At 39.0% G+C, this 26453-nt stretch overlaps 1 protein-coding gene across 10 annotated transcripts in view; it reads left to right on the forward strand.

Moving 5' to 3' along the window:
* Positions 1-1173: 1173 nt before the first annotated feature.
* The window catches only part of Csde1 (cold shock domain containing E1), a 36699-nt gene continuing 11419 nt past the window's right edge, over positions 1174-26453 (forward strand). For 2 of the 10 annotated variants that reach the window (XR_015658172.1, XM_087614621.1), the window contains exons 1-11: positions 1227-1289; positions 9722-10156; positions 16799-16945; positions 18975-19173; positions 20204-20313; positions 20712-20804; positions 21414-21511; positions 23960-24041; positions 24499-24627; positions 24744-24869; positions 25531-25743. Coding sequence is in view for 6 of the 10 variants with exons in the window: in XM_087614621.1 (XP_087470747.1) it covers positions 16808-16945; positions 18975-19173; positions 20204-20313; positions 20712-20804; positions 21414-21511; positions 23960-24041; positions 24499-24627; positions 24744-24869; positions 25531-25743 (1188 nt within the window). In the remaining 4 variants the exon portion in view is untranslated. 10 annotated transcript variants of the gene reach the window in all.

The raw sequence follows: 26453 nt of genomic DNA on the forward strand, positions 1-26453 counted from the left end.
CAATTCTCTGAATAACCAATTCAAAGTATGTGTAAGGAACACATTTAGCAGGTTGTGGCAGCACACCCTTTTAATCCCAGGACTGGAGAAGCAGGGGAAGGGGAATCTCATGAGTTCTAGGCCAGCAAGATCTACATAGCAAATTCCAGTGAGTCCTGTCTCCCCACAAGGAAAGTACATTTGGATGAGAATGTTCTACTCTCCCACAAAAGCAGGAAGTAGATGGGAATGTTCTCAGGGGGGTAGCTTTTACCCCAAATGGTTAAGAGAGCCAATGAAGTTGGGCATGGTAGTCCACAACTTTAATTCCAGCAGGCAGAAGCAGGCTGATTTCTGTGAATTCTAGGCCAGCATGTGCTACAAAGTGAGTTCCAGGACAACCAGGGCTATGTAGACCCTGTCTCAAAAAACAAACAAAAATAGAAAGCCAAGTAGATAGTCCGTGAGCCTGTGTAAAGTAATTGCTTTGCTAGAAGATTATTGACAGAGCAGCCTATTAAAAGTTTGCAATGGTCAGATTTAACCATCACACTCCTCTCCTTCAGTCGGATGAATCATCCTTTTACCCTGCTTTCAGCCTTTTAAATACTCAGACTGACACACTACAAATATCTTCTGGTGACTGAAAAGGACAGTTAAAGTGATTTGGGGGAATTTTAGATTTTATTGATCATACATCCTTGCTTATTTTTGTCTGAAACAAGCAATGTAGTTTCTTGAAGACAAAAAGTCTCAATTAAGATTTACAAATTACTTTGTTAAAAACTTTTCTCTAAACCAATGAAATCCATTCTAATGTAGGAGACAGATGAAAGACCGTCCTGTGACTATAGAGAAACTGCGGTTTGAGGACTCCTGGATTATTGCTGAGGAAAGTGAAATCTTTTTCCACGACTTTCCCGGATCTGCCTTCAGCAATGTGTCTACTTCAGGTTTACTCAAGCCTCGTAGCCGAAAGTATTCAGGATCCGGAAGAGCGGAGACGCCTAAAGTCACTTTCCGCTCCGCCCCCAGCGTCGCAGCAGAGTCAGTAAACGCCGAGATTGCTTCTGGAGGACTCAGGGGCCAGAGTATAAAAGAACATAGTCACCATCTTGCGTGTGGATAAACGCTGGTCACTGGTTGGCGTCACTCAGCCCTTGCGCGCAAGCGTACTAAGAGCACGCTCCCCCACCTACCCGTGCACGCGCTCGGAGTCTGCAACTCTCGCGAGAGAAGCGAGATTTATTCCTACGTACCGGGCCGTGCTGCTTATGGCGGCGCTGGAGAGGGGGCGCTGAGCTGTTGGGGTGAGTACGACCTCAGTGTTAAATTGGGGTTAGCAACAAGCCAGGCTAAAGACAAGTGAGGAGACTTAGGTTAACGGGAGGGGCTTTTGAGTGTCAGGGTGGGCACTCTTAGAATTCCGGATAGAGGAGACCTCAGTGTGAGTTCCTACTCCAGGCTTCCTTTTTCTTCCCGGGTTCAACCGTCTCGGCCTCCGGGAAGGCCGCGGAGCCTTGGTGAGGAGTTGAGGCCGGGAGGTGCGTGTAGTGGTGGTGTTGGTGTGGTGTTGGTGACTGAAGTGGGGGGAGGGAGCGAAAATGGAGGCTCCGACCGCAGCCAAGATGGAGGCAGAGGGTGCGGGGCTCGGGCGCGAAGGCTGCCGGGAGCTGTAGTCTGTCCTCTTCCCCCTCTGCGGCTTGGCCGGGGTAAAGGGAACTACAAGTCCCGGCGGGAGGGGTGAGGGGGTGGTGGCGCGGTCCTTTGTGTGCTGCTGGAAGAGGCCGGGAAGAGAGCCTATTCTTTTTTTGGGACCTTGTCTTTCTTGGCCGTCACTGACTTTGGGGATACGACTACGACTACCAGAGCGCAGTGCGGCAGTGGCGCCTTCTTTGTGTGTGGGTTGAGACCCTGTTCCATCTAAGGAAAGTGCTTAGGGACACCTCTTTTCCCTCAGCCACGTCTGACTCTAGCGCGGCGGAATTGACACCTTTACTCACAGTCACTTATGGCTGTGTCTCCACACCTAACTGCCCCATGACATTTGAATAGGGAGTCGGGCCCTGTTCTAGGCACGTGTCTCCCACCTTTCTGTCTAAGGTAAATGGCATGTGTTAGGAGAGTTCCCTGATGCCCTCCCTCCGTGGTGCAAGCGCTGGCCTACATTGTGCAATGAATGGCTTGGCTTTGTCATGTATCTGGTGTTAGAGTCCCGGTCCGAGAGCAAATGGGAAGATTTTACCATCGAATGTTTCAACAATACGGTTCTTTTGCTTTAAAGAGTTAATCTTAGAAACACCTTTGTGGCTGGTCTCCAACTTGACTCACAGGTGAACAGGGAGTACTCCTTAACACTTTCCACTGCATAAAACAATCTGAACATTATTAGGCCACTTAGTTTCCTTGTTCTGCAACTAAAATGAGCAAAAAGATAGTGCCGTTTTGAGGGGGACAGGCAGAAAGGGATAAGAATGCTTAAAGGTCTTAAAAGTTGAATTTGGACAGTTAAATTATGTTAGGCTGCTGTGAACTTGTAATTCACAAAACTGCCAAGTCTGTTTTTCTTTTGTTTATTGAGAATGGTTATGGCTGTAAACTATGTAGTCTAGGTTAGCCTTGACTTGGCTGTCTAGCCTCCACCTCTGGACTTCTTGCTTGCTCTAACCTACTTTTTAAAAAAGGAAGTTCCAAATTATAGGATATTAATTCAAGCTACCAAAATGCTCAGTCTACCTTTTCCCCTCTTCCTTTTCTTTAATTTCTTTTTCATTTTTTGAGATAGGGTCTTACTGTTGTAGCCTTGTCTGGCTGGCCTTCGAACTAACTACAAACTAACTCTGGATCAGGCTAGCCTTGAAGTTACAGAGATCTGCTTGTCCCTGCCTCCCAAGTGCAGGATTAAAGGCACATACTACCACCATGCCTGTTGATCAACTTCCTTTTGAGGTACTAGAAGGCAAACTCATTATTAAATTGACAGGCAATATGATTATTAATGTGAATAAGAAGTAGATTATGAACATAAGCAGCCAAGCAACCATGAGTATATAAGTTATAAAATTTAGGCAGTAGTTGCCGACGCCTTTTGTCCCAACACTGCAAACCTAGCACTCAAGGCAGAGGCAGGTGGCTCTCCCAGTTCAAGGCCAACTTGGTCTGCAGAGCAAGTTCTAGGACAGTCAGGGCCACATTGAGAAACCTTGTATCAAAAAACACAACAACAAAAACTTGGATGTAATATTTGTCCTTGTTTATTTTTACTTTTAGAACTGAAATGAAAAAAGATGGTAGTAGCTTGGTTTGCAGCTGCTCTGGATGTTTACCATGAGTATTTATAGCAGCTGAGTTGAAAAGCAAAGTATTTGAAGCACAGAAGATAGGTTTTCTTTTTTCATAAAAATAACTTCTGACTTAAGAGTAACCTCTAAAGGAATGATTGTGAACTGTTTTCTTTTTCTTTCACACCCCCCACCCCAATGCAGACCCTTAGTCATTCCATTTTTATATAATAAAAACCTTAGTTTTGACCTTTTTGGAAGTATACAGTTTAATGGCATTAACTACATCCCAATGAGGGCTATACATTTTCCAACAAGGTAGGTGATATGTGGAAGTTCCTTTTGGATTCTTTTTTTTTTTTTTTTTTGAGTAGTAAAATATTAAGACTGTTGCAAAATCAAGTTGAAATGTTGACATTTTGTAAGACACAAAGAATTGTGTCTTTTGAAGTTTTCTTTTCTGAAAACAGAGAGAACCATTTTGATGTCTTTTGTCCAAACTTTGGGAGGCTTAGACAGGAGGGTCTTGAGTTGAAAGCCATTCTGAGCTACTTAGACCTTGTCAGAACACAAAACAAATTTAGAGTTTTACACAGTAGTTACAACTATAAAAATTTAGTTAGTGGCAATAATTTATGTGGTGAAACTGCTGTGATTTTTGGTTTTTGAGATAGATATATTTATCTTGATATAGCCCTATCTAGCTATCTATCAATCTATCAGGACCTGTTTTTCAAGACAGAGTTTCTTTCAGTAGAACTCTGCTCCGTAGACCAGGCTGGCCTTATTAATCTCAGAGATCCTCCAGTTCAGAGATTCTGAAGGTGTGGGCCACTACTACCAACACACTTATTTCTAAGTCTCTCTTATTCAGGCAGGATTTAGGAATTGTCTTTATCTTCCGTTAGATGTTTTCCCCTTGAATGGGACAGTGCATAATTAAAAACAAAGCAATACAAAACTTTAGAAATATTTAAAGTCTTTTAATGCTAAGGTACAGCATTAATATAAAGTTGAAAATAAATGTGGGGCTGGGGATTTAGCTCAGTGGTAGAGCGCTTGCCTAGGAAGCACAAGGCCCTGGGTTCGGTCCCCAGCTCCAAAAAAAAAAAAAAAAAAGACCAAAAAAAAAAAAAGAAAATAAATGTGTCTGCTGTTTCCCAACATTACACAGGTAAACTACGCTGGTTTAACGCTACAGAAAATATATTGCATTTCTGTTTCTCTAATTTGGTAACTACATGCTTCAGTGAGCAAGCAAGTCTTTGGTGAATATTGTTTCCTTTTATTAGTTGAAATCTTTGCCCAGTAAACTTACTATTACTTTAAAAGACATGCTTTCCCTTCTCAGTTGATTTCTTATTCTGCAGTGCTTGAGCCATTAAGCTAGGTGTGGCTATTAAACATTTAAAATGTGACTCGAGGGGGCTGGAGAGATGGCTCAGAAGTTAAGAGCATTGACTGCTCTTCCAAAGATCCTGAGTTCAATTCCCAGCAACCACATGGTGGCTCACAACCAACTGTAATGGGATCCAATGCCCTCTTCTGGTGTGTCTGAAGACAGCTAGAGTGTACTCATATGAATAAAAATAAATAAATATTTTTATAAAATGTAACTTGAGAACTGGGCATGATGGTTTCATGTCTTTGATCCCAGCAGCTGAGAGACAGAGGCAGGTGGATCTCTTGAGTTTGAGGCCAGCCTGGTCTACAGAGGGAGTTGTGGGACTATAACAGAAACCTTGCTGGAGTGGGGCAGGGGGATAAGTTGAACTGAAATATATTCTAATTATAAAATAACACTAATTTCAAGGAATGTCAGAACCTTGATTTATTTGGTCAATTTACATGTGTACATTAACAGTGTGATTTCTAGATCCCCTACCCCTTGGGTTTTTGAGACAGGTTTTTTCTCTGTAGCCTTGGCTGTCCTGGAACTGTCTCTGTAGACCAGGCTGCCCTCTTCTAACTCAGAAATCTGCCTCATCATTCATGAATGTTGAGATTAAAGGCATGTACCACCATGACCAGCAGGAAAGTTTAAATTAGAAATGTAGATAGATGTACAAATGTATGTTCTGGGGCTATAGCTTAAGAGTTTGACTGATGTGCTCAAAGTTCTGGGTTCAGCCCAGCGTAAAACCGATTATAGAAGTAAACTTGGCAATCTCAACTTTCAAGAGGGATGGCAGAGACAGTGTTAAAAGTTCAGGGTTATAGTGGACTACATAATATCTCAGTAAGACCCAGCATAGAGGAGATTTTGTTGGAAAATAATTTCGTTAGCTTCCCACCCTAACTGTTGTGTTTAATAGCAGTTCCATGCTAGATACATAAGTTTAAATGTTCCCAGTATCCAGGTCTCCTAACAGCCCAGCCCAGTTGTTAATACTAAATAGTTGGATCAATTTTTTTTTTTTAGTTTCCCTTAATAGATTATGACTTGTATTTTTAATTTTATTTATTTATTTTGTTAGTTTTTCAAGACAGGATTTCTATCCTAGAACCTGATTTGTAGACAAGGCTGGCCAGATCTGTCAACCCGCCAATTTATATTGTTAGTTATCTCAAGTTTGGGGTTTTTGGTTGGTTGGTTGGTTAGTTGGTTGGTTGGATGGATGGATGGACAGGGCTTCTCTGTTGCTTTGGCTGTCCTTGAACTCTAGGTCAAGCTGGCCTCAGATTTGTCAGCCTGTGTCTCCCAAGTGCTAAGATTAAAGGAGTTCACCACAGCCCAACATTATCTAAAGTTTATCATTAAACTTAATTCCAAAAGAGGTGTAGCTCAGCAATAGAGCATTTGCCTAGCGTGTGTGAGGTAGAGAGTTCAGTTCTCAGCACCACAAAACACACAAAGGAGGAAGAAAACAGAAAGGGACACTCTTGTTTCTTTGTTCTTCTCCATTCTTGCTCCCTTCCCCCCTTCACACTTCCCCCTTCCCACCATATGCCCTTGGCCGGCCTCCTTTCCTCTCAAACATAGCTTCATTTGTGGTGCATGTGATGTATTTGAACTTAATGTAACTCCAAAGGCGAGAATTTTATTTATAACGTATATTTCCTGTTGGAAATTTTATAAGCATGGCATTCAACGAAGTTCTGGTAGTGGAGATTCTGACCACTTTTTTTTTTTTTTAAAGATTTGATTATTTATTTTATGCATATGAATACACTGTCACTGTCTTCACACACACCAGAAGAGGGCATCAGATCCCATTACAGATGGTCGTGAGCCACCATGTGGTTGCTGGGAATTGAACTCAGGACCTCTGGTAGAGCAGTCAGTGCTCTTAACCACTGAGCCATCTCTCCAGCCCGATTCTGACCACTTTTATTGGGTCTTTGTTTTTCCTCTTTAAAAAAAGGTGCTTTTTGCTTTAACTCCTAGAATAACATAATAGTTGGTAATTAGTGATATTCTTTCCCTGTAGAACAGTGGGAGACAGATGAGACTGATTGTTCTCTACTTTTTTTTTTTTTTTAAGATTTATTATGTATACAGCATTCTACCTGCTGTATGCCTACATGCCAGAAGAGGGCACCAGACCTTGTTATAGATGATTATGAGCTACCATGTGGTTGTTGGGAATTGAACTCAGGAAGAGCAGCCAGTGCTCTTAACCTCTGAGCCATCTCTCCAGCCCAATTGTTCTCTACTCTTAACCTGTCTGGCTTTAGAAGGAATAAAGGGAGATGTATTTGTCTTCAGACAGTTATGAGTCAACACCACCTATGAATATTATTTGGAGTAGCTAGCCAATTTTATATAAATGTTACAAGTTTTTAGACTTGATTTGGTTGAAAACCATTCAGTTACCTATAAAATCTCACAAATAAGATACTAATTCCTCTACTCAGTTGTGCTTAATATATATTGCTAGGGCCTCATTAGTATCCAAGATTAGTTCTGCAGTACTCTCAGACTGTAGATTGTAGGAGTCTTTGTTTACTTATTAGACGTATGTCACTCCAGTTCAAATTTAAAGACATCGTTTTTCCTCCTTTTTCCTTTTTTTTAAAGAATTTTATTTATTTTATATATATGAGTACACTGTAGCTGTCTTCAAACACACCAGAAAAGGGCATCAGATCCCATTACAGATGGTTGTGAGCCATCATGTGGTTGCTGGGATTTGAACTGAAGACCTCTGGAAGAACAGCCAGTGCTATTAGCCACTTAGCCATCTCTTCAGACTCTTCTTTCTTTCTTTCTTTCTTTCTTTCTTTTTTTTTTAAAGATTTATTCATTTATTATATATAAAGTACACTGTAGGTGTCTTCAGATACACCAGAAGAGGGCATCGGATCTCTTTACAGATGGTTGTGAGCCACCATGTGGTTGCTGGGAATTGAACTCAGGACCTCTGGAAGAGTAGGCGGGTGCTCTTAACCGCTGAGCCATCTCTCCAGCCCTTCTTTCTTTTTAATAGACAATTTTTCTGTGTATTCCTGGCTGTCCTGGAACTCAATTTGTAGACCAGGTTAGCCTTAAACTCACATTGAATCCCCTGCCTCTTTTTTCCTGAGTGTTGGGATTTAAGGGTATGTACCACCAAACCTATCATTTTTAGCACTTTATTTTACATTACTTTTTTATTTTATTTTATTTTATTGGAGCTGGTTTGAGACAAGATTTCTCTGCATAGCCCTGAGTATCCTGGAACTTACTGTGAAGACTGCTGGCCTTGAACTCATAGAGATCTGCCTGTCTCTACCTCTCCAGTGCTAGGATCAAAGACCTGCTCCTTCTCAACCAGGCTTTGTTTTTTGAAACATAGTTACTCTATATAGTTCTGGAATTGTGGGCATGTCCTACCACCTCTAGATCTCCTTATAGTCATTCTTGTTTTCCTCTTTAGTGTATTTGATTTTGAGTATGTCAAGGTGCAGGAGTCAAGGTATGGAAGTCAGAAGACAACTTTGGATTTTTTTTGCTCTGTCTGCCTTTACAGGCGTCCCAGGGATTGAACTCAGGTTTTCAGGCTTGTGCACCAAATAATTTACCTTTACTCAATAAGCCATCTTACCACCTTGGCACCATTCTTGTTTGTGATGTTTTTCAAATGAAAATATTAATCCCTCAGCTTGTCTACCATTTTTCTTTTCATACAAAACAGTTGCTAAATGTAATGTACACCTTCCCTGGGGCCAAGAATTCAAGACCAGCCTAGGCAACATAAGAAAAAACCTCATCTAAAATAATACATTGTTTTTACATTTATTTTCTTTGTACTTGAAGTTATCAGTGAGCATGTACACAATTGTGTAGATGTCAGAGGAGAGCTTGCCAAGTCAGCTCTCTTCTACCACATGGGTCCTGGGAATCATGGTGGAAAAGTCTTTACATGCTGAACGATCTTAATGGCTCATAACAATTTTATTGCTCTGTGTGTGTGTGTGTGTGTGTGTGTGTGTGTGTGTGTGTGTGTGTGTGTGTGTGTGTGTGTGTGTTTGGGCATACAGATGTGCCATAGCGCTTGTGACCTGGTAGTCTGTTAGAAGACAGATTGCTGGAGCTCCTCAACACTTGTTATTGTCCATCCATGCCAGAGATCTTGACTTGAAGCAAGACTTAAAAAAAAAAAAAAAATCCACGAGAGCCCATGTCTTTAATTCCAGGACTCAGGAGGCAGAGGCAGGTTGGTCCCTGAGTTTGAGGCCAGCCTGGTCTACAGAATTCCAAGACAGCTGATACTACAAAGCGATACCTTTCTTGCACGCACGTGTGTCCACCCTCCCACACACCCCATGAGGGTCAACAAGGTGGCTCAGTGGGTAAAGGAATTGAGTTCAGTCCTAGGAACCTAAGGTGACTTCCAAAAAACCATCTTGACATCCATGCATGCATGCCACATATCTAGCATTCACAGTAAGCTTTTTAAGGAAAAATCACATAATAGTACAATTTCCCTATTTTCAAAGAACTTAGAATTTTGTAGTTGTTCAGGCTGTCTTAGGTGATTTTTATGTGTAGGATACTTAGTTGTTTATTTACTCTTAGTTTTCCAGGCTCTGTTCAAATTCTGTCTTGGTTGTCTGTGTTTGCTGTATTGCTTTGCTGCTAGTACAGCCGTGAAGGAAGTGTGCCTATAGTGTGTGACATGGAGCACCCGGGGACTTGCCTAGCAGCTGATTTTTTTTTTTTTCTGTATTCTAGATTTCTCCAGTATAGTTATTCTGATCTAGATTGCAAGCTCCAGTGGGGAGTTACTTAGTTTTCCATACACTGTTAGATGTCTATAAGATCTTGTGCTAGCTGGATATCATAACTTTACAAGCAATAGGGAGATTAGCAGAACTTGGGGATAATTTGAGGTCTTTGTAGAGGATGTAGGCCATCCTCACTTGAGCACTCAAGAGTGAGCACTTAAGTCCCTGCATCACTGCACAGTGATTCTAAGCCTCCCAGGTTCTGCTCCTGGTTCTCTAATAGCTAACTTTGCCTTTGTTTCTACCTCCAGTATGAAGTGTAACGGAACAGACTTTACCACCTGAAACTGCTGCTTCAAGTTCAGATCAGGCAAGGAACAGACCCGCAACCACCAACAACACCAAAGAAGAGTACACAAGTTGAAGACACAACACTTGATCTGAAACAAGAAGTTTGTGCCTACTCAACAGCTTTGAAAGAGCACTTCCCAACGCTGCTAGTAGTCTTTGTTTTCTTCAGTGCTGTACTGTGAGGTTGCCCGGTGCAGCAGCAGTTGTATTCTTTATTAGCTTGGTAGATCATTTCCTCTCGCTCTCTTTTTTCTTTTTTTCTTTTTTTTTTTTTTTTTTTTTTTTTTTTTTTTTTTTTTTTAATACTAGCAACTTTCATTCTTTGGAACTTGTGCTGAAAAAAAGAAGAGTCAGCAAATACTACTGAAAGTGCAATATTCGATTATCACTGCGAGGTAGGTCTGAATTTTCATTGGTTAAGAATATACAAGCTGGGGATTGGGGATTTAGCTCAGTGGTAGAGCGCTTGACTAGCAAGCGCAAGGCCCTGGGTTCGGTCCCCAGCTCCGAAAAAAAGAAAAGGGGAAAAAAAAAAAGAATATACAAGCTGGAAATGGTAGTATATGCACAGATGGTTTATATGTTTGCTGTTTGTTTGTTCGGCATTGGTAGTGCCAGAAGAGTATAGTAGTGAACAGAGTGTTCATAAATGTAAATTTAAAGTATTTTATTACAAAATATTACTGTTAAATATAGACTAAAAGAGAAGGTTCTCAGTGCTAGGAGTATAAGGGATGGGAGGCATCTGGACAAAGCAATACTTTGTCAGGAAGAAAGGGCCTTCTTCTAGAGTATAGAAGTAATGGTTCTCATATTCTTTAGGAGGCCTAACAGCACAGAACTGTAGTGAGCAGTTCAGTTACACACGGGCTAGAAAATACAGTCCTTGTGAGGTGTCTTGGGTAACTGGACAGAGCTTTTTGGAGCTAAGTTCTAAAAAGTACAATATATTAGTTCTGTTCTGTATGTATGAGAGCCATTGGATGGCTATTAGAAGTTGTTAGGGACTTTTTCAAAGGGAAGATGGCTTGATTCATTGAAGATGAGAAAATTTGCTAAAAGAGTAGACAGTTAAGACAAAGACTCATGTATCTCTAGATGGAGAAGCAGGCAGAATTGGGGTTCTGATGGTAAAAGGATCTTGAAACAGGATCACTGTGAATCTAAGCCTAGGGAAAATGGCCTTAGTCCATCCAGTTGTCCAAACTGGGAAGAATGTTCCTCACTCACTGAAATAAGTTTGTGTCAGAGCTCGTTGAAATGGGGACCTGTTGTCTGTTTGAAATCAGAAGGCAAAGACTGCTAGTATGGTATATTAGTTACCTGAGGGAGTTAGAGTTATAAAGAGCGGTTTTTTTTTTTTTTCTTTTTTAGTTTCTAGGTTTTCTAAAATGTAAAGTCTTTGAATTGAGAACGGAATCAGAATCATTGGGTTATAGGTAATAAAGGAAATACTATGAAGAGAACATTAAAGAAGAGCAACACTAACACATAGGAAAGGAACACAAAGGAAGATGACTTCAAAAGGTTGACAACCATTTTTAAAAATGTTGCAGATGAAATTGAATGGAAATGGAAACAGTTTGTCTTATTCATTTCAAGAAGTACTCAGGTCTGTTTTGGAGGAGAACTTTCTTTTTATTTATCTTTTGTGTATGAATCTATGCCTGAGTATATATTTGTGCACTTTGGGCTGGCAGGATTCTTGAGAGGCCAGAAGAGGCATTGGATCCCCTGGAACTTGAAACTGAACCTGAACCTGGGTCCTTAGCAAGACCAGCAAATGCTCTTAGCCATCCATATATTTTGTGTGTGTGGGGTGTGGGGTGTGGTTTTGTTTTGGGTTTTTTGTTTTGTTTTGGGGTTGTGGGTTTTTTGTTGTTGTTGGTTTTTGTGTTTTTTGTTTTTTTGTTTTTTTTGTCTTTTTGTTTTTTGGGTTTTTTTGTTTTGTTTTTTTGTTTTGTTTTGTTTTGTTTTTTTTGGAGACAAGGGTTTCTCTATTTAGCTTTGACTGTCCTGAAACTTTGTCTCTAGACCAGGCTAACCTCCAACTCAGATCACCTGCCTTTGCCTACCAAGTGCTGGGATGAAAGATATATGCCACACCACTGCTTGGCTCCCGTTTTTTTTTTTTGTTTGTTTGTTTTTGTTTTCTCTTTTCTTTTCCTTTCTTTTCTTTTCTTTTCTTCTCTTTTCTTTTTTTCAGAGCTGGGGACCGAACCCAGGGCCTTGCGCTTGCTAGGCAAGCGCTCTACCACTGAGCTAAATCCCCAACCCCGGCTCCCGTTTTTTTTTTTTTTTTTTAAGATTGATTTATTTTCTGTATGTGAGTACACTGTAGTTGTTTTCAGACACACTAGATGAGATCATTACAGGTGGTTGTCACCCACCATGCGGATGCTGGGGATTGAACTCAGGACTTCTGGAAGAGTAGTTAGTGCTCTTAACCACTGAGCCATCATCTCTTCAGCCCCTGTATTGTTTCTTTTTTTTTTTTTTTTTCCGGAGCTGGGGACTGAACCCAGGGCCTTGTGCTTGCTAGGCAAGTGCTCTACCACTGAGCTAAATCCCCAACCCCCCCTGTATTGTTTCTTAATGATAACTATTCTTAGTGATAAGTTTATCTCCAGAACCAATTTTAAGATAATTGTTCTAGTATCTCTTTTGTCTTTTTTTTCCTCGTCTGATTTTAAAGAGTGAGTTTAGACTTGTTCCTTTTGGGCTAGATGGAGATACCTACCACAGACTAAAGCTGCTTATAAGCTAAAGGAAGAGACTGGGGAGATCTGTGTGCTTTTAGTTCCAATTTCTTGGTGGACTAGGAGGCAAGACCTGAGCCCATGACTTGAAAACAGTATGGATAATAGCAAGAATGTATCTAAATGCTAGATGGTTGTGTGAAAGACTTAAGTTTTCCATATTCCCATTTTATTTCATTGATAAGAATTATGAATATCGAGTAGAAATTTCATTTGCTACCTGTGTGCGTCTCACTGATTTATATGCATACAGTTGCAAACCATACTATTAAAGTAGAAGATCTTTGCTATAAGGCCAGTGTTCTAATGTTCTGATTGTAAAGTTGTAAAATGCTTAAATGAAAGAAGTTTCCTATTAAGGAAGCATTTGGTAATGTAATAGAATTCCTGGGTATCAGTGTGTGTTGTTAATTTTTAGGTTAGCATACAAAGAAGCAATAGGTTTCACTATTCAGTTCCATTTGTACATGTGGTTATAGTTTGGAAACCCTAGTTTTAAAGGGGATTATATGTAAAATTTATAAAAATAGTACATAGATGAGAATGAGTAAATATAGAGGGACAAGGAGAAGCAAAAGGCTAGGGAAGAGATTTGGGGGTATGTGAAAGTACACATGAATAAGTTTGAGTTGTTCCCCCCCCCCCCCCCGCCCCCGGAGCCGGGATGAACCCAGGGCCTTGCGCTCGCTAGGCAAGCGCTCTTCCGCTGAGCTAAATCCCCAACCCTTGAGTTGTTTTAAAACAGTCTAAAGATGACAAAAGAAAAGTATAGGAAATCCTTGGTGGGGGTGTTTGTTTTTCTGAAGGTAATTTTTATTTTCGAATTTATAGCAGTAATATTGAGAGAAAACTGGAGCTTTTAATGGATGATAGCATATCTTGCTAAGTACAAAGGTACATGACAGTAAAATAAATGGAGACTCATGTTCTGAAATTAAAGGCACTGTTCCCAAAGTCAGCCCAGCAGTGTAGCTTATTCTCCACAAAAAACCCAGAAACCAGTGAATTTAACAGACTTGTTTTTAGGAAGGTCTCCAGGTGTATGTTCCAGATTCTGTTGTGCCCTGTTTTTCTTAAAGCTCTAATAATAAGCAGTTATGCTAGCTAGATACTTAATCTCAGTTTTTTTATGTGAAGGACACCTTGAACTATCCCAACATCCTAATATGGGTATGAATTTAGAACAATAAAAGACCATAAACTTTTTAACAATTTAAGCTTGATCTCTGCAAATTCAAACAAGTTAATCAACAATGGGCATTTAAGGGGATGAAGTGATGGCTTAGAGGTTAAGGTTGTTCTGCAGCTGCTTCCAGAGGACCCTTTGGTTCCTAATACCTATTAGGTGCTCATGGATTAGCTGGCATGCACACACACACACACACACACACACACACACACACACACGCGCGCGCGTGCGCGCGCGCGCACAAAAATGGGGACTTTTTAATGACTTAAACAATAGGTTGTAGTGTTCTGTTGGTTGGATTTGTTGTTGTTGTTGTTGCAACTTCTTTTTAAGACAAGATCTTAGCGCAGGCTGTTCTCCAGCTACTGAAGGATGTTCTTGAGCTTACCTCCCAAGACCTTGGATTATAGACATGCAGTCTTTATAGGGTTTTTGTTATTTTGTTGTAGGGATGGGTAGTGAGGTTGGAATATCTCCTTAATATGCTTTAATAAATGGAATAAAGGACATGTGTATAAATTACATAGTTACTAAAACTTTAGTGTACCTAATAGGGAAACAATTACTGTTCTGCTTTAATCAAAGTACTATAAAAATGGTGAGATGCACTTTAGTAATAGTTATGCAAATCTACACTGAAAACAATAGTTTGAGCCAATACTGAATTTAGGAAGATGAGAGGAGAGCCAATGTGGAGGTGCACATCTATACTCCTATCACCTAGGAGGTTGAGGCAGAAAGGTTCAGGAGTTCAAAATTATCCTCCTCCGCTTATTTCAAAATCTGCCTGGAGTTGAAATAAAGCTACGTAAAACCTTGTCTTCAAAAGCGGAAAGGAATAGTGGAAGTCATGCCCAGATAGTTTCCTTTAGGCCTACAGAGCTATTATTTTTAGAACTGACTGAGGGAATTAACCTACCAAAGGGAATCGTTGGTTACATTGAGACGTTTTCTCAGGTGTTATGGCACAAAATTAAAATGACTAGAACTTATTTTTAAACTTAAGAATCACATAAACTCCGACTTTATATTTGAGAAAATAATCTCTGGAAAACTAAATGTAGTTACCTGAGATATTAATCTATAGACAGAGCCTAGATCGGTACTGATAAATGGCGTGTGTCAATTCTGGTTGACGGAATAATAAGCTAGCCTGGGCTAAGAGTGTGAGCCCATGACAGCACATGTCTTTTATCTCAATACTCTCAAGGCAGGCAGGTTGGTGAGAAAGGGGGGACTCTTTCTACAGAGTGATGGCGTGTATCAGGAATGGAAATTTGGAAATGAGTGATGGTACCTGGTTGGGGTTACAGCTTTCTGGGTCTGCCTTTTTGTTATAAAATCTATGTAGTAAGACTAATGTCTAAGCATAAAGAAATAGGATTTTGACATTCATTCCTGGTCTAAGTCAATAGCCATAATAATGGTTCTCAAATTAATTTGATTATATTGTATGTCAGTGAGAAGCTTATGAAACTTTTATAGATTGATTACACTGGTTGCCTTGGAAAGAGTGCTAACAAATGAGCAGAAAATAAAAATAAACAGTTATAGAAACAGGTTACCTGTTAGTATAGGTTCATGTCCTCTTTACTAGTATAGTGTGTATACTTAGTCTTGTGGGGGAGTTTTTGTTTGATTGAATCTCTTTTGTTTCTAAGTTTTTTGGTAATCAGACCTTACTAAGGTTTTTTTTTCTTTTGGTACCCAGCTCTTTCTAAGTGCTGGAATTACAAGTGTGTATGACCATGCTTAGTTTGAAGTATTTGTGTTGTTTTGTGGCAGTGATTATCTACCTTCCTTCCTAAAGTTGTGACCATTTAATACAGTACCTCATGTTGTGGTGACCTCCAACCATAACATTTTTTTTCATAAAACTATTTTCATTGTTTCTCTATATTTTGCTGCTGTTGTTCATAATGTAAATATCTGTTTTGGAGTGGTCTTAGACCCCTTTGAAGCCCCTCTCCCACAAGGGGTCACAACCCACAGGTTGAGAACTGATGTGTTGGGAGGAGTGTTTTTATTGTGCTATTTTCACCTCTTTTATAAAACAGGATTTTACTATAGTCCTTGCTGGCCTCCAACTCAGTAATACTCCTGCTTTAGCCTCTCAAATGCTAGGATTATGCACATGAGCTATCATGCTTGGCCTTTTATTTTTCCGTTGTTTTAAACTTTATCCTATTATAAATTGATTATCTCAGGGACATTATACATGTAGTATGCTTTACTGCTTCTAATTTAAGTCTGGCATTCACATTAAATCTTATTATTAAATAGTCATGTCTTTCCTAACAAGGTTGAATAGTTAGTCCTGGGAGTAAACGGGCTGACTTCCATGTGCTTGCTTGTGCTTCCCTTGCCTTCCATACACATTTCTTTCTGCAGACAGTGCCTCTGTGTGGAGTCGAGCTGCATAACTGAATGTGTAGGCCATTCATTTGGGTATTTAAACTGTAGGGTGCTGAGAACAAATGAATGAAAATAGGACTTCACTGTCAACTGTGAGTTTTGTAGTTTAATTTTCAGTATATTCACATTAGATGAGAAGTGTATCTGATACATCAGCTTAGTGAGATATGAGCTGTATTTATAGCTCATTCATATACAGTAAAATTCACAGAAATTAATTTTTATCTTAGGCAAAAGTGTAAATGCAGCATCTATTTCCAGTTGGACTATAATTGAGAATAGATTCTGTTTAAACTGTTTGGAAATTGAAAAGAAATTTGGATCAACAGACTCCTTATTAGCCATAAAGTTATTTTTTTGTTTTGTTTTTTGAAACAGGGTTTCTCTGTGTAGTCCTGGCTGTCCTGGAACTTACTCTGTAGACAGGGCTGGCCTCTAACATAGGGACCTGCCTGCCTGTCTCTCCACTTCCTTTTCTTCCTTCTCTTCATTTCTGCCTCCAGCAAGCTGGGATTAAAAGCATGTGCCAGCATTGTCTGGCTGCCACTAGTGTTCTTACAACATTTAGAAAGTTCCTTATAACACAGGCTGTTGACTGTTGAATGTATCTGAGAGAACCTTTCATTTTGACATTTATTTACTCATCTACTTGTAAACATGCTATGTTGCCACAGCTGATTGACATGGAGAACATGCTTACCTTGTCATCAGATCCTCAACCCACTCCTGCAGCCCCTCCTTCACTTTCTTTACCTTTATCTTCATCATCTACCTCATCCTGGACAAAAAAACAAAAGAGGACCCCCACATATCAGAGATCTGTAAGTCAGGAAAGGAGTGATCCAGTTTGTCTTGCATTGTGTTAAGCATGGCTTGTGAGGGCACATGGTCTGGTTAAAGTGCCTGTAGGCTCAGTTTATAGCTTCCTAACCATTTCTTTGTCCTTGACTTTTTGAAAGATAACTTTAGGACCCTGCTGCCCTAAGAATGTCTTGAAGAGTAAAGAAGCATTGCTTGCCTTAGGTCTTGTTGGAAGTGAGGAAACCTTATCTTCACTGAATCTAATTCTGCTTTAATTGCCTAGTGGCTTTAGTTGGAGAAAATAAAGCCCATTGTGTGGAGGTAGACCTTCTTGTTTGATTGTCTACCAGTGGATCTTGGCAAGTGGTTGTTTTCTCCTTGGTAAAATGGGTATGGTATGTTATTTTTGTGAAAATTAGGTTAATACACTTCAGAACAGTGGCTAATACAAAGGAAGTAGAACCTAATTACTAACAGGTGTGCATTGATTTGCATATTTTGAACATTTCATGTATTATTGTATTATTTTAACTATTTTTTTTTCCTTTGATACAGGGTTTCTCTTTGTAGCCCTGTCTCTTACTGGAATTCATACTGTAGAGTAGGGTGGCCTGGACCTCTCTCAGAGATCCACCTGCCCCTGCCTCCTGAATGCTGGGATTAAAGACTTGTTCACACCACCTTGCTTAACCATTTATCTTCCAAGAACTTTGGTCCTTTGGGCTGGAGAGGTGGCTCAGTGGTTAAGAGTGCTGACTGCTCTTTCAGAGGTCCCAAGTTTGATTCCCAGTACCCAGCAGCTCCTAACTGTCTGTTACTCTGGATCCAGCAGATCCAGTGCTTGATTCTGGCCTTTATGGACAGTAAGCAATATGTGGTGTGCGGACATACATCTAAGAAAAATACTCATTCACATAAAATAAAAAGGATATTAATATTGGTCATTGAAGATACATCTTTTTAATAATTGCCCAACATTTCATGGAACTGGAAATGTGTTTATGTCATAATTTCAATGAAGGGAACTTTTTTTTTTTTTTTTTGGAGCTGGGGACCGAACCGAGGGCCTTGCGCTTGCTAGGCAAGCGCTCTACCACTGAGCTAAATCCCCAACCCCAATGAAGGGAACTTTTAAAGTTAAAGACTTAGAGAGATAATGCTTCACTGGTGAATTACTCAGCCTTTTTTTGGATGATTGTTCCATTTTATGCTTTTTTTATTTTTCTTAAGATTAATTTATTTTATGTATGTGAGTTCACTGTAGCTGTCTTCAAACACACCAGGGCTTTGGATCCCATTACAGGTGGTTGTGAGCCACTATGGAGTTGCTGGGAATTGAACTCAGGACCTCTAGAAGAGCAGTCAGTGCTCTTAACCACTGAGCCATCTCTCCGTCCCCTTATGCTTCTTTTAAGCTTATCAAATAATTCACAGGTAAAATAGTATTTGACCTAAACAGATTGCTTTATATGGTATTGTATTTTATTTTAGTAACTCCTTTTTCACTGAAGAGTGTTAATTTTGCTTTATTAGATCTTAGAATTGATCATAGAAACAGATAACATTAGATATGTCAGTGTTTTTCTTAGTAAGGAAAAGGTCTTGAATGTTCTTAGAAATTAACTAAACATTGTTAGGCAACTCTTTCTGGCTAGGAGTTTTGTATTAAAGATTTTTTTGAATCAGTTTTTTCCCTAAGGAATTGTGTAAGTGTTGTGCCATAATTTTAAATTTGAATTAAATATTGGATAAGACATTCATGTGTTAATCACTACTACGCATGTAATCTGCATGGCTTACCAAATAGTATTAAGATATTTTCTTAATCTGGTAATTATAGGTTACTGGTTTTTATATTAACTACTTTTGTTCTAAAATAAGTATTTCAGTAATAAAAGTCTGAAGACTTTTTACCTATTTTAACTTCATTTTCTTTGCCTTTCTATAACAAAGATATATTTATAAAGATATATATAATCAGATTAGCATGCTGTGGAAATTACAGATAAAGTTGTATATATTGAGGATTTTTTTTCTTTTTTAAAACAGATGAGCTTTGATCCAAACCTTCTCCACAACAATGGACACAACGGGTACCCCAATGGTACTTCTGCAGCACTCCGTGAAACTGGGGTTATTGAAAAACTGCTGACCTCTTATGGATTTATTCAGTGTTCAGAACGGCAAGCTAGGCTTTTCTTCCACTGTTCACAGTATAATGGCAACCTCCAGGACTTAAAAGTAGGAGGTAATCTGTCAGCTCACCTTTGAACTCTCTACAGTGTGTCTGCTTGTTCCTGATAGTACTTTTCAGTCTGTTATAAGCCACAGAAGATGAACATTTTAGTTTTGCTTAATATTGAAACATGTGTCACAATTTTTACTATGGCAATGTCATTTTGAGATCTGAAGAAACTTAATTGGTAAAAAGATATATTTCAGTATTTTTTACTTTTGATATTCAGAAGATTTAAAGGAATGAAGTTAAAAGAGTTCTCTTTAAAACAAGATATCCCAAGAGGCTAGAAAGATGCTACAGCAGATATAAATACTCGATACTTTTGTATAGGACCTTGGTTCAGTTCCTAGCACCCTCACCTCAGCTCATACTCAATAGCAGGGGATCTGATAGCCTCTTCTGTCCTTTGTGGGCACCAGGTACCAAATGTTGTAGTCTATAAACATACAGGCAAAACTCTTATACACATAAAAACGTTCTTTAGAATAGCCTTAGAACCCTGGTTAACATGAGTGTCTGGTGTGTACCAGATGCTGGAGGTGAGGTGCATGCTGTTCAGTATCATTTTGTTTAATCCTCTCAGCAGTTTTATATGTTAGAAATTACTCTTCTTTTATAGATAAGGAAGCCAAAGTGTAGAGCAGTTAAAGTCAGGCGTTTCCAAATCTTGTATTATCTCATTTGTAATGTGTGTAAATGCCATGAAACTAGGACTTGATATATAGCTACTTCAGTCTAAGACCAGCTCAGTCTCAGTCTGAAATGCTCGTGTGTATCAGTCAATTGGAAGGCTCAATAAAATACACGTTGCTGTACTTGATTCCCCAGAGTTTGTCTTTACCTAGGTCTGAAGTGAGGCTCAAGAATTTGCATGGTCTCCTAAGCTCCCAGGTAACGTTGATGCTTCTGGCCTAGGAACCATATTTGAGAACCACTGGTTTAAGGCAACTCAAACATTACCCACCTTAAAGTAGAGTTCAGGTTCAAGACGCCATTTTCAAGCATTAGTCCAACAAACATAACACATTCTTTATTTTAGATGATGTTGAATTTGAAGTATCATCTGACCGGAGGACTGGGAAACCTATTGCTATTAAATTGGTGAAGATAAAACCAGAAATACATCCTGAAGAACGAATGAATGGACAAGTTAGTGACTTTGATACTTTGTATTTCCTTAGGGCCCCATATTTGCATATTTTTCACATTAGAAAAGAAAGATTGTCCCCTGCCTCCTCAGTTTGCACGAAGAGAGCTCTAGTATATAAAGGTAACTTTTAAGATTAGATCAGAAGCACTGGCATTTCTTGACCTGAACTAAAAACATGGTCAAGACTCAATTTGGGTTTTACACATAACCCTGAGTCGTTACTTACAGTCAATCTGCGTACTGTAAGTTTGAAACTTGGCAGCATGACATCCTCTTGTGGATCATATTAAAATGCATCCCTGTGTATAGTATAGAGGATATTAGAACTCAGTTTATATTGCACAGTGCTGCTCCTGAAATGATTAGCAATGGAAATTTTTTTTTTTTTGACTGGTAGGTTGTGTGCGCTGTTCCTCACAACTTAGAGAGTAAATCTCCAGCTGCCCCGGGTCAGAGTCCAACAGGGAGTGTATGCTACGAACGTAATGGGGTAAACTTGTGTATTTTTCTTAAACCTTTGCCTGATCCATCATGTGATCTATAAGCGTACTTTAAAATTCAAAGTAGAAAACGTAAGCTAGTTGCTAAAATCATTTTTAAATTTGGTTTTATGAGGCTTCAAGTGCAGCATAATAAAATTATTTTTAAAGAAAAAAATCCATAGGACTTCCAAGTGTGTTAGCTTGCCCAAGTGTGACCTTAGTTAGAACATTAAGGTAAAATGCTCCTTTAAATCACTTTTTGGTGGGTTGTGGGGAAGGGGATTTATTTCTGGTTCTTTTTAAGCACTAACTCCAGTTTTTTATTTGGAATGCCTTATGGAAAGATTGTCTTTTTTGAAATGTAACTACAGTCTCTGGGCAAATGCTTCCACGTGTGTAAGCTTTTTGAACTTGGATTGCTGCTCAGCTGTGGACTCAAAGAAGTCATCAGCACCATGGAGGGGGAAGTGTGTTTATGAATAAGACAACTTACTTGTCATACTGCATATAACTAAGAACTTTGGCTTTAAAATGCCAGTATAAGAAGTATTTGAGTAAATTATAATATACAGTGAATGTGCATCCTGTTGAGATAATAATAGCTGGTTAATTCACAGGAAGTATTTTATCTGACTTACACCTCTGAAGATGTGGAAGGGAACGTTCAGCTGGAAACTGGAGACAAAATTAACTTTGTAATTGATAACAATAAACAGTAAGTTCTCTTCAATGTTTTCCTAACCTAAATGATTCTTTTTTGGTTACATTAAAAAATTTGAAGTGAGAGCCAGGTGTGGTGTTCTGTCCAGATAGTCCTAACACTTGAGAGATAGAGACAGGATCAGGAGTCATAGACCAGGTTGGGCTACACTGGGTCTTGTTTCAAATACCAAAAAGGAGAAGAGATGGGGCAGGAGGAGAAATCTGAAACTATTTAAACACCTAACTGGCAAAGCTAGTTACTTTGTTGACCCTTGAAGATTTTGTCCAGCAGCTTGAGACCTTAATGTTCTATAGCCAGGTATCAGAATATAAAGGTGAATAAAACATTGTCATTTTCAGGGAACTACCTATTTAGTGAAGATATTCAAGACAGACAGACAAGATTAATTTTGAGAGAGCAGTGAAATCAGATAAGAATGAGAACAGTATGGTCAGAGAAGTATCAGGCCTCTGACTATAAGTTTGAGTTAGCTGTGTTGACTGGGCTGCAGGAACATGAGATGAGCTTTATTACACAGTCCTTGTAAGACTTGGAGTAAGGTTAGACTTGTGTAAGTGGGGAAGCTTTAGACTAGGAGTGATGCAGTACAATGGAAAAGAAAGGGTTTATAAGGGTCAGCCAAGGGGTTGGGGATTTATCTCAGTGGTAGAGCGCTTGCCTAGGAAGCGCAAGGCCCTGGGTTCGGTCCCCAGATCCCAAAAAAAAGAAAAAAAAAGAAAAAAAGGGTCAGCCAAGAAAATAGACATGGAATCAACATGGACAGGGTCAGAATCCAGATAGTGTTTTTCTGGCCTGGCTTAAGGAGAGGAAGATATACTAAGAAGGAACAATTGAACAATATAGGAATCAAAGTTGTTGGAATACTGAAAAATGAAATTGGGTTATGGGTTTATATATTAATTTTAGACCCAGGGTCTTAATTGAATATGAAACAGAAAGCCAGGGAATAGATAAGGTAAGTTTTAGAAGGGAGCCACTCTTATTTCGCCTTTTAATAATTTCTTCCTTTTGCCAAAGATTTGTACTAAGTAATTTTTTACCTAGTATGTTCTTACTTAATTTTTTTGAGACAGTGTCACTGTGTAGACCAGGCTGGCCTCCATCTTCTTGCCTCTGCTTCCTGAGTGCTAGGATTAAAGCCATAGGCCACATAACATACATAGTGAATTTGTGTGCATGTGCATCCTGTGTGTATAGTACCTTAGGAATCCAGAAGAGGGCATCATATCCCCTTGAACTAGAGTTTACAGATGGTTGTATACTCCATTCAGCATGTGTGCTAAGTAGTAATCCCATGTTTTCTTCAAGAGCAGCAACTACTCTTGACTACTGAGCAGTTTCTTCAGCACTTACACTTCGCTCCCATAAGAGCATTGCTTCATTTATTTGTCTGAATTTTAACAGCTACTCTTAACACATTCACCCCCAGCAATAATTTTGTGTCTTACACAGTTTATACTGTGCTTGAAAATAAACTTGAGTTTATATTAATACTGTTTTGTTCAAAGATTGAGGCACTATAGGAACATGTGTTTTAAGTGTTTTCAGTTCTCAAATGAGGTGAAAACATGGCAAAGTCTCCTATCTCTTGGAGGGTAGGAATAAGAAGGGCAGTCTCACCTGGCACGCATTTAATCCCAGCACTCAGGCAGCAGAGGCAGATGGATCTCGTGAGTTTGAGGCCAGCCTGATCTACAGAGTGAGTTCCAGGTCAGCCTTAGTTGCACAAAGAAACCCTGCCTCAAAAAATAAAATAAGTAAATTGAGGATGGGTACTAAGTTTAGCACTTCCTACCTAGTAACAGATGTTTTAGACTTTCTTTTTTTTTTTTTTTTTTTTTTTTAAGATTGATTTAACATGAGTACACTGTAGCTGTTTTCAGACAGCCCAGAAGAGGGCATCTGATCTCTTCAGATGGTTGTGAGCCACCTTGAGGTTGCTGGAAAAGCAGTCAGTGCTCTTAACTGCTGAGCCATCTCTCCAGCCCACAGATCTTTTATTCTTAACATCAGTGCCTTAGTTTGTAACATGTAATAGTCACCCTGCTGTGAAACCAGAGTTTCCCGAAGGAATCTACTTTGGTCCTTATTTTAGATCTTCTGTTAGAATTGTAAAGTAGAATAGCATAGCATGTGCGCAAGTAAAGTTTAGGTTGTTTTTTTTTTTGTTTGTTTGTTTGTTTGTTTGTTTTTTAATTTAAAAAGTCAGAAATTTATGAAGGGAAAAATAAGATAATCATTGTATGGATTTTAAGTTTGAAAGATGAGGGATTTGAACAGTTTTTAGCCATAGAGGGTCAGGTATTATAAACTTTACATTTGTTCTTAATAGTGGCAGAATTTTTAAGACCTAGAAAACTACTTTTGTGTTTTTAGACTTGATAGTTTCTAACAACGCAAGGGATTTATTATGACCTTCATTTTTCCTTTCTTCTCTAGCACTGGTGCTGTAAGTGCTCGTAACATTATGCTGTTGAAAAAGAAACAAGCTCGCTATCAAGGAGTAGTTTGTGCCATGAAGGTAATTGTTAATCAACCTGAACTGCTTAGGTTTGCTGTTTGATTTTAACTGCTTTTAAGCTTTATACTGCAAACCCAAACCACTCCCAAACCACTTGGTTGGTTCTCCTGTCTTTTGCTTTAAGACTATTTACTCATTAACTTGTTTTTTTTTTTTTCCTTTTTTTCTTTTTTTTCGGAGCTGGGGACTGAACCCAGGGCCTTGCACTTGCTAGGCAAGCGCTCTACCACTGAGCTAAATCCCCAACCCCAACATTAACTTTTAAAATAAGTTTCATAAAACCTCTTAATTGCTAGTTCTTGAGATTAAGTCTTGGTAAGGTAGACTTTACCAAGTTGTATTCTTTGTCCTATAGTATAATTTTAAGATAAAGCTTACTGATTTTTTAAGTTGTAATCATGCATTTGTCTATTTATTGGTAATTAATGATCTTGTATTTGGGGGCTTTTTGCTTTAGGAGGCGTTTGGCTTTATTGAAAGAGGTGATGTTGTAAAAGAGATATTCTTTCACTATAGTGAATTTAAAGGTGATCTAGAAACCCTGCAGCCTGGAGATGACGTGGAATTCACAATCAAGGACAGAAATGTAAGATAGGTCCTTCACTAACTTAATCATTGCCCTTTTAAGATCAATAGTGGATTATATATTTAAGAAACACTTAAAATTATGTGACCCCTGCCCATTCCAACCTCTTGATTTAGGGTAAAGAAGTTGCAACAGATGTCAGACTATTGCCTCAAGGAACAGTCATTTTTGAAGATATCAGCATTGAACATTTTGAAGGAACTGTAACCAAAGTTATCCCAAAAGTACCCAGTAAAAACCAGGTTAGTTGTCTTTATCAGCAGTGTCTTCTTTTGACCAATCAGTAGTACAGTATTGTGGTGTGATATAATAAAACTGCAGTCTGTTTGATTGGTACAATTGTGTGTAGTGGGGAGTATCTTTCAATAAGTATTTAGAGAAAAGCAGAATAGATGCTGAGGGTGTGGCTCAATGGCAGAGGACTGGCCTAGCATGCAAAAGGTCCCCAGTGCTGCAGAAAGAAAAGAGAAACTGATGAATGGTATGTTGATGGGTTTGGTTTTGCTTATTTGGTTTTCACTGGGCAATTAAGACCAAAAGAAATTTTCCCAAAATTAGGGAAGATCCTACTGTATTACTTCCCCGTTTCCCTTTCTTACCATTTGTTAATTCGTGGGGAGGTAAGGTGAGGCATCATTGCTGAATAAATGTGAGATCCAAAGGGCTAATGTTTTTCCTTAACATTTCTTGGTATCACAGTGCAGTATTAACAAGAGTGCTTGATTTATGGTTGTCATGGGGCCTTAAATGATGAAGCTTTTATATTGAGCTAATATTGTCAGCACTTTTTTTCCTTCAGGGCACTATATTTTAAATAAGCTATTTACTGTGTGTTCTTCTTGTTTGACTTAGAGCTAAAAGGATGAGAAATCTCCAGCTAAAATCGTTTTTCCTTCTCATCAGAATGACCCATTGCCAGGACGAATCAAAGTTGACTTTGTGATTCCTAAAGAACTTCCCTTTGGAGACAAAGACACAAAATCCAAAGTGACCCTGCTGGAAGGTGACCATGTTAGGTTTAATATTTCAACAGACCGACGTGACAAATTAGAACGAGCAACCAACATAGAGGTTCTATCAAATACATTTCAGTTCACTAATGAAGCCAGAGAGATGGTAAGTGTTTAGCATTGCTGAATTTTTATCTAACACTTAGGATTGAATGATAGACTCTGATTTACACTGTTACCTGGAAACTTCTTAGGCTGATGACTAGTGGATAAAGGTGTTTGTTCTCAAGCCTGTGTTCAAGCCCAGTACACAGAGATGGAGAGGCCAACTCCTGCACGTTGTTAGAGGAAATTTCTTGTAAGCTAATGACTGTTTTGGGAAGTCACTTTATTAAAGTAGCTACGAATCCCATATATTTGAATTAGCTTGGGCTTAGCATCTCTTTTATCTCTTACATATCTTGGAAATACATATAAATGAATTTTAATTTAGAAATCCAGATAAGGTGATTGCTAGTGAAGTGTAATTAAGACATCAAGAAGTATATTTTCTTAAGATTTCCTCTGTTTAGTAAACAGTAGGTTAAACAGCACTAAATTGATCTCACCTCTTTTATGATAACAGCTTGCTTTTTTAAAATGAGGATATGTCTGAATGGTGTTTGTCTCATTTGCTACCCAAATATCTTATAAACATTTGGGGACTGACTTTTCTCAGGTATGGTATTGAGTGTTATTTGGAATTATACCATCTGTAGCATGTCTCAGTGTTGACAGTAAAAACAAATACATTTTTATTGTAAGTTTGTTTAGACAGGGTTTCTCCTGGAACTCTTAACACAGTCCAGGTGGGCCTTGAACTCGAAAAGTTTGCCT

The sequence above is a fragment of the Rattus norvegicus genome, chromosome 2 (assembly GCF_021556685.1).
Source record: "Rattus norvegicus strain SHRSP/BbbUtx chromosome 2, alternate assembly SHRSP_T2T, whole genome shotgun sequence".
In the NCBI taxonomy this organism is placed as follows: Eukaryota; Metazoa; Chordata; class Mammalia; order Rodentia; family Muridae; genus Rattus; species Rattus norvegicus.